General features: G+C 42.9%; 1 protein-coding gene across 3 annotated transcripts in view; it reads left to right on the top strand.

Moving 5' to 3' along the window:
* BICRAL (BICRA like chromatin remodeling complex associated protein) overlaps positions 1–12,684 on the top strand; it is a 48,964-nt gene that overhangs the window by 19,193 nt on the left and 17,087 nt on the right. For all 3 annotated transcript variants that reach the window (XM_075412914.1, XM_075412913.1, XM_009932848.2), the window contains exons 2-4: positions 7,727–7,775; positions 11,479–11,527; positions 11,610–11,678. In XM_075412914.1, the coding sequence (XP_075269029.1) occupies positions 7,732–7,775; positions 11,479–11,527; positions 11,610–11,678 (162 nt within the window). In that variant the 5' untranslated portion in view covers positions 7,727–7,731. The remainder of the gene's footprint in view (positions 1–7,726; positions 7,776–11,478; positions 11,528–11,609; positions 11,679–12,684) is intronic.

Raw genomic sequence — 12,684 nt, 5'->3', positions numbered from 1 at the left:
CTTAGGCTTTTACAAAGTGTGAAGATAATACTTTACTGCTTTGTATCGGAAGTTATGTATTAAGGTTCTAAGAAGTTGTGAATTACTTTAAGAAAGGAAAATAATTCTGTGACAAACTTGGATATAATTGGAGTGAATTTAAAATCCAGTATTTACAGTGGTTTTGGATACTCCCATTTTTTAAGTTATAAAAATCATGTACAGCGTATGAAGCATGTATGAGTAATTGGACTGTTCTCAGACAAATCCAATTTTAATGACTCTGCAGGTTGTAGACCCTGCATGTGTTGCATGATACTGTGGGTTGTGTAGCATGGTGACTGAAAATTTAGGCTGACAAGGACCACTGGGTGTTACCTGGCCCTGACCCCTGCTGTAAGCAGAACTGGCTTCAAAGTTAGAACAGGTTGGTCAGGGCTGTGAGTTTTGAAAATTTCTAAAGAAAATGCTCTTGCTTAAGCATTCTTGTTTGTGAACTTCTTTTTTCCTTATATACAGTTGGGATTTTCTGTGCTGCATATTTTGGCGGTTGCCTCGTGTCTTGCTGCGCATTGATGAGACGAGGCTGGCTCCACTTGTCTGAGCAGTGGCAGACTGCAGGCAGCGCCTTGGTTAGCCTGCTGCTGTCCAGGCTGAAGAAATGTAGTTCCCTCAGACTTTCTTAATGTCGTCTGCCTGCAGGATTTTATTGGCACTCTGCTGGACTCTTTCAAGTTTTTCTGTATTTCTTTTAAAGAGGAGGGGGGTGTGTGTGTGTGTGGCAAAACTGAGCATGGCATTTCAGACAGGAGCTTGCAAGTGCCGAGTAGAGGGGAATAATCGCTTCCATCGACCTGGTGCCTGCACTGCGGCTAACGTGAGGGTGGTGGCTGTGTTAGCTGTACGTGTGCGGCTACAGCCCGACAACTGCTTTAAGCTGCCTGAAGCACTGCTGCCCTCCCCCAGACTTAACCACCCAGCTCCCTCATTCGTGTTCCCTCTGTTGGGCTGGTGCTTGCACTCTTGTAGCCTCCTGGCAAGCCAGAGCCAAATCAATAGGCTATTCCAAGTTGAATCAGATCAGTACATTTTGTCAGATCAATTTTCTGTTCCAGGCGACTGTTGAAAGCCTTGAGCTGACTTGGGGAAAGCAGGTGAGAGGGGCGCAGGATTGCTCTATTCCTCTCTTGTTGGTCTTTGCTCTGTAGTAGGAGGGAGTGCTGAAAGGGAGGCAGAGGCCTTAAGGGCGGGTCATAACAGTCCCCAGGAGGACTGGCTTGCATAGCTGGGATTTCCTTGTCAGTTTTATTACTTTCACCTTTTCTTATATTCTGTTTGGGAGCGTTCCATAAAGGGCACTCTTGTTATTTCCCAGAAGGGATAGGCGGTGCTGCTTCCACAAGTACATGTGACCCAAATTGAAGCACTTACTGGGTTCACCAGTGCAGTAGCAGGGATATGAAACAAAATAGTAGAGGCTTTGCTAATAATAAGTTACAGGTAATATCTTTGCTGGGTTGTCACTAATTAGTAAGGATTGCCCTTTGTAAAATTAGTTGGATGTACCAGCAGGGCTGAGGTTGGCCTAGTTATGATAAATAGTTTTGTTTTTTTTTAAAATACCCTGTAGAACTGATATTTGATGGTAACTAGGTATTTGTTAGGCTAAGCTGTAACAGCTTTCCAGCAGGTTGTGTGAATCTTCCCAGTGTGTGTTTTCCCCCACCTGTCTCTAGCATGGGTTCTTGTCCAGGCTGTGGGTGCACTGATGGGCCCCGATGGCCCAGACAAGCCAACTACATCAGCAGCAAAAGGATGGCTAGGGACAATGTGGGGCTGCTGCTGAATGAGGCGGGTGTCCTGGTGACGGAGGATGCGAAGAAGGCAGAGCTACTGAATGCCTTCTTTACTTCAGTCTTCAGTGCTAAGACTGGCCCTCAGGAATCCCAGGCCCTGGAGGTAAGAGAAGAAGCCTACAAAGAGGACGACTTTCCCTTGGTCGAGGAGGACTGTGTGAGGGATCGCTTAAGTGATCTGGACCTCCACAAATCCATGGGCTCCGATGGAATGCACCCACGAGTGCTGAGAGAGCTGGCGGATGTCATTGCTGAGCCACTCTCCGTCATCTTTGAGAGGTCCTGGAGGACAGGAGAGGTGCCCGAGGACTGGAGAAAGGCCAGTGTCACTCCAATCTTCAAAAAGGGCAAGAAGGAGGACCCATGGAACTACAGGCCGGTCAGCCTCACCTCCATCCCGGGAAAGGTGATGGAGCAGCTTATCCTGGAGGCCATCATCAAGCAAGTGGAAGAAAAGAAGGTTATCAGGAGTAGTCAGCATGGATTCACCAAGGGGAAATCATGCCTGACCAATCTGATAGCTTTCTACGATGACATGACTGGCTGGGTAGACAAAGGGAGAGCCATGGACGTTGTCTACCTCGACTTCAGCAAGGCTTTCGACACAGTCTCCCATGATATCCTCCTAGGGAAGCTGAGGAAGTGTGGGCTGGATGAGTGGTCGGTGGGGTGGATTGAGAACTGGCTGAATGACAGAACTCAGAGGGTTGTCATCAGCGGCGCTGAGTCTAGTTGGAGGCTGGTAACTAGTGGTGTCCCCCAGGGGTCAGTACTGGGCCCAGTGTTGTTCAACTTCTTCATCAACGACCTGGATGAAGAGTTAGAATGTACCCTCAGCAAGTTTGCTGACGACACCAAACTGGGAGGTGTGATAGATACACCAGCAGGCTGTGCTGCCATTCAGCGTGACCTGGATAGGCTGGAAAGTTGGGCAGAGAGGAACCTGATGAGGTTCAACAAAGGCAAATGCAGGGTCCTGCACCTGGGGAGGAACGACCCCAGGCACCAGGACAGGCTCGGGGTGGACCTGCTGGAGAGCAGCTCTGCGGAGAGGGACCTGGGTGTCCTGGTGGACGACAGGTTGACCATGAGCCAGCAGTGTGCCCTGGCTGCCAAGAAAGCCAATGGGATCCTGGGATGCATCAAGAGGAGTGTGGCCAGCAGGTCGAGGGAGGTTCTCCTTCCCCTCTACACTGCCCTGGTGAGGCCTCATCTGGAGTACTCTGTCCAGTTCTGGGCTCCCCAATTCAAGAAAGGTGAAGAGCTACTGGAGAGAGTCCAGCGGAGGGCTACGAGGATGATGAGGGGACTGGAGCATCTCTCCTACGAGGAGAGGCTGAGGGAGCTGGGCTTGTTTAGCCTGAAGAAGAGAAGGCTGCGAGGGGACCTAATAAATGCTTATAAATATCTGAAGGGTGGGTGTCAGGAGGATGGGGCCAAGCTCTTTTCAGTGGTGCCCAGTGACAGGACAAGTGGCAATGGGCACAAACTGAAGCACAGGAAGTTCCGTCTGAACATGAGGAAGAACTTCTTCCCTCTGAGGGTGACGGAGCCCTGGAACAGGCTGCCCAGGGAGGTTGTGGAGTCTCCTTCTCTGGAGATATTCAAGACCTGCCTGGACAAGGTCCTGTGCAGCCTGCTGTGGGTGACCATGCTTTGACAGGAGGGTTGGACTAGATGACCCACAGAGGTCCCTTCCAACTCCTACTATTCTGTGATTCTGTGAAGCCTTGCTTGGTGCCTGCACCCACGCCCTTTGCCCACCGGCTGAAGCCTCCTTCAGCTGATCTGAATGCAGAAGTGAGTCAGTCTTCAAGGGTCTACGCCAGTGATCTCCACATGTTTTTGATCACCCACCCCTATTAGTAAAAGTTTTTTGAGCATGCTCCCCCAGTATATGTATATTTATTTACAAACTACATGCACATGCTGCTGAAGTTCTGGTATTTTCTTCCTGCACTCCAGTGGGTTGACTTGCACACAGCCCACTTTGGAGACCACTGTTCTAGGCTGCGTAACTCTAATGTTCTAATTCCGCTTATTGTGTCGAGTCTTATTTTCAAACTGTCTTGGCTTAATATGGTTTATACCCATTTCATACATCAATCACGGATTTGGCCCACTATATGTTAGCAAACAATGAGGAGGGCAGAATTTGTATAACTTGTGTGTAGAAAACCTGAAGAGAGTCAGCAAGAAAAGCAACAGACTTTTCTACCATTTGTGCTGTGGAAAACTTGCTAGGAAAATTTCATGGGATAGGCTTGCTTTTATTAACACACTTTGAAATGGTCATCTGTGTCAAGGTCATGTGTTGCTAAGGTTGCCCTCTTTTCTAAATAGACTGAACGAGTAGTTGCTTTAGGGCGTACAAGGACTTGGTCTGATTGTGTACCTTCTCTGTTTCTGTCCTGAAGTTAACAGGACACTAAATCTGCATTGAAAATCTGCATCAGTTAAAAAGAGTTAAACCTGTGCATACGTGGTTATACAGATCTTGGGTACATGTGGCAAAACAGGAACAGAATTTAGTCTGAATAGGTAGGTTTGTGGCTAGGTTGTGATCTTGATTGTTCTTTCACGGACCACATACCCCTGTGTGTGCTGTTGAAATGGCATGTTGGTTCTGTGGTATTTCACAAAAGCTCTGCCATGCAGCATTGCGTTAGCGCAGTGTTACCCAGCCATCGTTTGTGGGGATGCTGACATGGTAGCGATTTGCCTGTGCTTTATTTGCAGTTTTCAAGGTGCGGCAGCATGTAGCCCCTTAGGCTGTGAATGCTGATCAGAACAACTTCTGAATGTAGCGAGAGATGTGTGTGGTAGGTGGGTTTGTGACTCTGTGGTACTTTGATCAGCTGTAAAAAGACTTGGGTTTTTTGGTAAGCCTGCATTAAAAAAGAGAAGGTGACATAGTGTTTCTTTTTTGTGTGTATAGATTTGTGCTAGTGATGACAAGAATGTTGTTAAAGCTTGTTAGGAAGATGCATTTCTGGAGGGGAGTGGTTGTGGTTCTTGGTGTTTATCAAAAAAGTAGCTGTTTTCTTTGGGTTTTATTGTCTGTGGTAAATTGGTAGGAGATTACAGCGTGTTGGGTAGATTTTTCTTGTATTTGTGAAGTGAGGGAAAACTAATTCTTTCTAATAACGCTGACTGCATGTTCAGCTGAAGGGCTGAATAGTGAAGAATGTGTATTGCCATTAAGATTTTCTCTTATTGGTATTTTCATACAGTTATTTTTCCTGTGATCATTATGTGCAGGTTTTCAAGAGTTTAGTGAACTTACCCAATTTGTCTAATTTGTGTTAGTAGTTTTAATACCCACAGGAGAACAAAGTTCTATGTGGTCACTTTCCATAATGTTGAACCCCTATTGGGGTGGTTACAGAGAATATTTGGTTTGGTAAAGCAAAGACTTTTTATTTTATTTAAATAACAATGTCAGTATTGCCATATGGGATGGTATTTTCAAAAGTAGGCATGCAGCGTGAAAACAAAGATGCTGTTGACTTTTGATACAGGAGATTTTGCCTTTTGGTTGGCTAGGAGTCTTTGAAACCTTGCTCTTGAGAGATGGATATGCTGTTTAGCTGTTAGAGGAAGTAACAGCTTTCTGCAAGTAGTACTAACAGTGCAGTTAAAGCAGGATGCTGATCACTTAATGCTAATTGCTTATTAATTTGTTCTTACTAATGAACATTTACATTTAAATTTTGTGAGATCATAAAATGTCATGTTATTTGCTTAGCATTAAATTGCAAGATCAGCGCTCATGCTGGCGGCTGTACGCAACAGTGAGCAGATGTGTTACTGAATCATGGGAGAAACTATTTTTCTTAAGATACATAGTCGCCTCATGAATGCGGATTTTGTTGACATTTGAGCTAGTCCTCTGTAGCCATGAGTTGTTTTCCTGCTCTCCCAGAGAGGTGATACTGAGGGATCCTTGTAAGGATGTGTTGTCTGGTTCTGCTTCAGCGTCTCTGTAGGCTAAAGCACAGGAGACTGAAGAAAAAATCTGAATGAGGCTGTGCAGTGTAGAGGACAGGGCACCCTCTGTTAGTCTAAAGTATAAACTGGTTTCAGAATCAGTGGAGCATAGAAAAATGTTGTAAAAGAGGTTATGGAATCACCAGGCGGCTGAGGTGGGAAGAGGGAGGTCTGGAGATCAGCTCATTCATTGTCCTGCTCACAGCAGGCTGGTTCAGGGCTGTGTCCAGCTGGGTTCTGGGTATCTCCAGGGATGGAGACTCCATAACCTTGCTGGAAAACGTGTGCTGGTATTTGACTACCCTCAGAGTTCACAAAAAATAATTTATTATGTTTAGATAGATTATTTTTTGTTTTGTTTCGATTTGTGCCCCTTGCCTCTTGTTCATTCACTGGATACCACTGAAGAGATTTTGGCTCAGCCTTCTTTACACCCTCCCACCAGGTATTTGTACACACAGAGAAGTTTCCCCCCATAGCCTTCTGTTCCCCAGGCGGAGCGGTGCTGGTGCTCTCAGCCTCTTGTGTAACAGGTGCTCCCATCCCTTCATTGTCTTAATCGTTGTGGAGCTCTGTATGAGAAAGAGCCTGGAGGATGACTCATATGGATCTGATCACGGAGAGTAAGTTTCCGTTTGGCAAGAAGTGAGAGAGAGAGCAAAATGAATTAAAGCCAAACCTATATTAGTAAATTTGAGTGATTAAGTATGATAGCAGACTTCTTAAGGGAAGTTGAGAAAAAACAAGCATGGAATGCGCAGTGATCAATTTGATGTAGTTAGAAGACACTGTGAAGATGAGACGGAATAACTAAATGGAAGCCAGGCTAGCAAGAGGTTTAGGAAATGCTAGCATCTGTTGATAAATGAACTGGTGGGTTAGATGGAGTCGTTACAGAGGGAATAAGGTCCTGAGAGTTACTGACAGGGAAAAGAGAGAAGTTGCGGTCTCAGATGGCTTTCCGAGAGCTACTGTGAACAGGAGAACCAGGATCTGCAAACAGAAGCTTCAAAGGAACAGTGATCAGAGCAAAGCATGATGGAACGTGTTTGGTACGGGCAGCACCTGACCAAGTAGGCAGTGCGTAGGAAGAGTTGGTGGTTGTGACACTGTGAGGCTGAAAGTGCTCTGCACCCAATGAATGGATGCTTATGTTCAGTTCAGCTAATGCAAATGAATTCCCCACCCGTTGTTAAAAGGATTGTCAGAACTCTGTACTATTAATCACAAGTTCATTTAAGTACGCTTCTGAGTGTTGTTGAGGAGAAACTGAAAGTGGCCATACTGTCACTAGCAATGGCTAGGTATAGAAAGGTATGCTAGACAATAGTGTTCTAGTTAATGCTTTGTAATGTTTTGGCTGTAGTTTTGGTTCTAGCCTATAACAGCACCGTCATGGTACTGACCTAAATTTGTTTACCTTTTTTAGCTGGTCAGTGTTACAGCCACTAATTTGTAACTGTCTTTGTAGATTATGTAGTGCTTGGTTATTCCATGACTGGGATTAGCTGGGAATAAATTCCTGTAGAATTATTTAAATTGGAGTCTTGAGATTGCATTTGGTGTTGATTCTTTTACTATGTATTTGAAGTCGTGGAAGTCCTGTTTAATCAGTTTGGTTAGTCATTTGTTTTCCTCCAATTTAATATTCTAAAAAACCCCCTAAATGCTAAAACATTGCATGGATTTTGTGTATCATTATATGTGACTGAATTTGATTTTGAGAAATCAGTGGACCTCTGTAGAAGGCACAGGTTGATTTAAGAACTGTGCCAATAGTAGACATTTGTCAATTTAATAGTTCAAACAAAATATTGAGATATTCTAAATTTGTGTTATTGTTGAAAGTAATCTTTTGTCTGCTACATATCAAATATCCATCCTCTCCCTTTTTGTTTTAGTTGTCATGGATGATGATGATGATGAATCCTGTCTCCTTGATCTTATTGGGTAAGTTTTCCTTAAACAATTATTTCAGAAAAGTTGGGAAGAATAGTTTTCTGAAATCATCTTCTAGTGGATGTTTCTGTCGCAGTATTGCCTCAAGACTAAGTGACTTGCAAATGAAATGAGTGGCTGTGCTTCGCTTCCTCCACGTGGAGATGTGTGTCGCAAAGCTTTTAGTCCCAGTGTGTGCTAGCTGACAGTTCACTTGCTGGCATTGTCTTCAAGAGAGACTGAGGAATGAGAGTGCATGGAGGTTGGGTTCTCTTCTCAACTAGTGGCGATATCAGGTCGGTGCTGAAGCACGTTGCTAGGGGTGTTGTTACAAACTTCATTGCAAAGAACTTTTTTAATTAGAAAAGTGAAGATCTCATTTTTTTGAGTAGTGGAACTGGAAACTTTGTAACACCATGCTTGTATTTTAAAGGGAAAAGTAAAATAATTCTCAATTATAAGTACGTAATTTCTACTAATAACATGCATTTGCTTAAAAATGTTAGAAAAATAGAATTGTTACCCACTACAGTTAAGTATTCATAACAGAAAAGAATTTATCAGCATTCTGCTCAGATACTTGATTTTAATAAAATCGCGGATTTTAAAATGGTCATTTTGTTTGGTTTTTTTTTTGCATTGTTTCTGTAACAGATTTATTTGGAGGTTTGTAATTCCATATGGGAATCTTAAAAAAATAACTAGGATAGCTGAAGCATGAGTAAGATTTTTGTGGATTGTGTATGTGACAGGTTACCTTCCTTTGGCTAACGTTAAGTCAGTATTCAAGAACAGATAATATGCTATAATGCATTTAAAACATAAGAAGAAAATCGAACATTTCATACATGATACTTGGTTCAAACTCTGCCAGGAATTAATATGACCTCAGTCTCATAGCAGCTACTGAAAGATCATGTCTGCTTCATACAATAATTTTTTTACTGTCTTAAATGTAGTAAATAAACAGGCCTTTTACATGTCTCACACACTGAAAGCTTCCAGCTTTAACTTCAGAAAAAACAAAGTGTCATCAGAGTGGCGGCTGTAATTTGAGAGTTACTCTGAAGAGTTAGAATGTACCCTCAGCAAGTTTGCTGATGACACCAAACTGGGAGGAGTGGTGGATACACCAGCAGGCTGTGCTGGCAGTCAGCGTGATCTGGACAGGCTGGAAGGTTGGGCGCAGAGGAACCTGATGAGGTTCAACAAGGGCAAGTGCAGGGTCCTGCACTTGGGGAGGAACAACCCCAGGCACCAGGACAGGCTCGGGGCGGACCTGCTGGAGAGCGGCTCTGCGGAGAGGGACCTGGGTGTCCTGGTGGACGACAGGTTGACCATGAGCCAGCAGTGTGCCCTGGCTGCCAAGAAAGCCAATGGGATCCTGGGATGCATCAAGAGGAGTGTGGCCAGCAGGTCGAGGGAGGTTCTCCTTCCCCTCTACACTGCCCTAGTAAGGCCCCATCTGGAGTACTGTGTCCAGTTCTGGGCCCTCCACTTCAAGAAAGATGAAGAGCTAGATGGAGAGAGTCCAGCGGAGGGCTACAAGGATGATGAGGGGACTGGAGCATCTCTCCTATGAGGAGAGGCTGAGGGAGCTGGGCTTGTTCAGCCTGAAGAAGAGAAGGCTGCGAGGGGACCTAATAAATGCTTATAAATATCTGAAGGGTTGGGTGTCAGGAGGATGGGGCCAAACTCTTTTCAGTGGTGCCCAGTGACAGGACAAGGGGCAATGGGCACAAACTGAGGCACAGGAAGTTCCGTCTGAACATGAGGAAGAATTTCTTCCCTCTGAGGGTGACGGAGCCCTGGAACAGGCTGCCCAGGGAGGTTGTGGAGTCTCCTTCTCTGGAGATATTCAAGGCCCGCCTGGACAAGGTCCTGTGCAGCCTGCTGTAGGTGACCCTGCTTTGACAGGAGGGTTGGACTAGATGACCCACAGAGGTCCCTTCCAACCCTGAACATTCTGTGATTCTGTGGATACTATAGCAAAAGCATGGCCAGTAGGGGCTCACAGCTATATTCTGCGAAGTATACTGTGCAAGATTACTGACTGTAGCCGTATGAAAACACATGCTGCTTGGAACATAAAGATGAGAATTGACTGCATGGGACAATTAAGTGCTCTGTCATGAGCATGAATCACGACGATCCTGGTACAAGTTCACAGGTGGTCCAGAAAATGAAGTGCTCCCTATACAGATGAGTGTGTGAAAAATGGCAGTGTTCTTCCTGCTGCTGGCAGCAATTACTACTGTCTTAAGCATCTAGAAGAATGGAAACAGCATTTTTTTTTATCTGATCTTTGATTTCGGTAAGTGCCTTCTAAAATTCGTTCCTTACTAAAGACAATATTTAAGGTGATGAAGTGTTCTTCATTTTTAATTGCCTTTTTCATAATTTAAAGCCAGTGAGTGTAATTAGTGTTAAGTGGCCTGGTTATTTATCAATGAAACTCATAAGCGTGAGAGAGCCCTATATGAGATCATGAGTTCTGTTCTCCTTAATTCTTGAAATTTAGTGTAATCTACAATGAAAATGACACGTGAGTTTGAAAAAATACATGTAACCTCTTCTGTGTTGTAAGCATAGTTGTACCATAAAGTCCCTGCCAAGTACTGTGTTTAACAAGTCTTTTGTAAACACATGGATGCAGTTTATTTTTTTAAATGAAAAAGAGGAACAGAGGTGTATTTGTGGTTTTAGAAGACTAGTTGTAAACCTGAAACATCTTTAACTTGTTCCCTTTTTATTTTCTAGGATGACTGAGAGAGAAGAAGAGATGTTTCGAATTAATACTTTTTTAGATGAGAATCTCTAGCTTCTCAAAAGTGTTTTATTATTTGTTAAGCAATAAAGGTGTTTTAAAATAAAAAACCTCCATGTCATTTTTGTCTTCATGCTAATGGATGTGTTGGGAAATGCTGTACAGTTGTTCTAGTAAAATAATCCCATGTAAGACAACCTTGTAATGTTTTTTACTTGGTCTATATGTGCAGTTACATTAGTGTATTTTTGATTTGTTTGAATTTCCAACACTGATTCTATGAGACCACATTTTTAATTGGAGTTTTATTTAGTGATAGTGCAGAGTTAATGCAATGTACTGAAACTGTATTTCATAGTATTTTATCAGTTATGTCTGTGGTCAATTTCACTCGGTGCTATTTTTCTCTCCAAGTGAAGGGACTGTCACTCTGGCAAGCATCAGGTTTTGTTAACTTGCATTAAGGGTGGCAGAAAACATGTCAGCAATTCAGATTTGTAAATACCGTGTTGATTTAGACACTAAACAGGCAGTATAGCTCATCTGTGTAGAAGAGGTGGTATCTGTTCTAGTTCTCATGTTACTTGGTGGTAATATTTTCCTTAGGTTTTGTGCAGTGTGCTGTCATAAAATACTGTGTGTAATACCCTCAGAAAGGGAAGTAAAGTAGAATGCAGGTATAATTTTGTGATGAATATAGTTTATTGCTTTAAATGCCTTGGTACAATGACAGCAAATACAATCAACATCTGAAAATTGTGCTGATACAGAAACACAGATCCTCAGATGTTATAAACTTTCAGCTTTGCATGTGAGTCAGTGAAAGAAATGGTATTTTTACTATAAATCTGATTTATATGAATACAGTATCTGGTTTAGTTAAATGAGCCTTATTAGCAGAAAGAGCTTTCTAAAAGTAACTTTTTTTTTTTTTCCCCTCCCCTTAAGGGACCCACAGGCGCTGAATTATTTTCTACATGGACCTAGTAGTAAATCTGTAAGTAGCATTCCTGTGTATTAGACATACATAAGCTTCATTGGGTGTATTAGTTCTAAACATGATTTTTGTCTTTTACTAGAGCAACGAAGACTTGACTAATGCAGAATATTCTGTAGCCAACTCAAATTCAATTTTCGCCAACTCCAATGTAAGTGGTCAGGAGATAAATTGTATTGAGGTTGCATGCTTCTGTTGTGGCTTTACGTGGCTTCTCTAAAACTGAAGTAGATACGGGTTTTGACCTTTTTCATATTAAAATTCTGAATGCCAACATAGAACCACTTCATGCTGTTAATATTCTAAGTATTTCATTGGGTTTTCAATGGGGAATTAATCGAAAGATACTGCACTGTTGGGCCGTGTTTTGTAAATACATAAAACAGCTTGCTGAGCAGTGAAAATATTCTACGGTGTAACTTTCTTTAGTAATCTGGCCTTGTAATTTTTGCGATTGTAGATGTAGTAGTGCACAAATGTAGACCGTACAAGTTAGTCATTCATACATTTCCTGTGTATGTTAGGCTGGTTTTGATTATTTTTTCTAAGTAGAATCTGAGCTAGCAGGTTTTTTTAAATTAATGAATGGGGTTTGTGTGTTCTTTAGACTAAGTAGCTAGAGTGGGAGGTTTCCTTCCTGTAACTTCAGTGTTAGGGAACTCACTTTGCATCATTAGGTGTTGCAAGTAGTCTTCAGTGTTCGTTCTTCACCGGGAGTGCATTGACAGTCCTGGACCAAGTTTTACCCAGTGAGGTTGTGGAATTCCCATCCTTGAAGACAAAGCCAAGGCTGATGTGCTTAGTGCTGGCAATAGTCCTGCTTTGAGTAGAAGGTTTGATTAGCTGACTTCCAGAGATCCCTTCTGACCCACATGTCTTTGATTTCATTGGTGTGGTTTTTAAAAAAATGGAACTCTTCATCCTACAATACAGTTATTTGAATACATGGAGTAGGGTTTCCTCGGTAATTCCTCTTTCTCTTGTACTGTTTTGACTCTCTCTGTCTCATGTTCCTAATTTAGGTATGCTTGTGGGTTTGTAGGGGCCTTTAATAATGGACGTAAATAAATCCCCAAAACTGTTTATTTGTGAATAGAGAACTGGTGACTTTTCTGTGGCCACAGTAGTGTGATGTCAAGTGTTTGTCCTGTCCTTCC

The sequence above is a fragment of the Opisthocomus hoazin genome, chromosome 2 (assembly GCF_030867145.1).
Source record: "Opisthocomus hoazin isolate bOpiHoa1 chromosome 2, bOpiHoa1.hap1, whole genome shotgun sequence".
NCBI lineage: Eukaryota > Metazoa > Chordata > Aves > Opisthocomiformes > Opisthocomidae > Opisthocomus > Opisthocomus hoazin.
The sequence above is the reverse complement of the archived record's forward strand: the minus strand, read 5'-3'. Positions and strand labels throughout refer to the sequence as shown.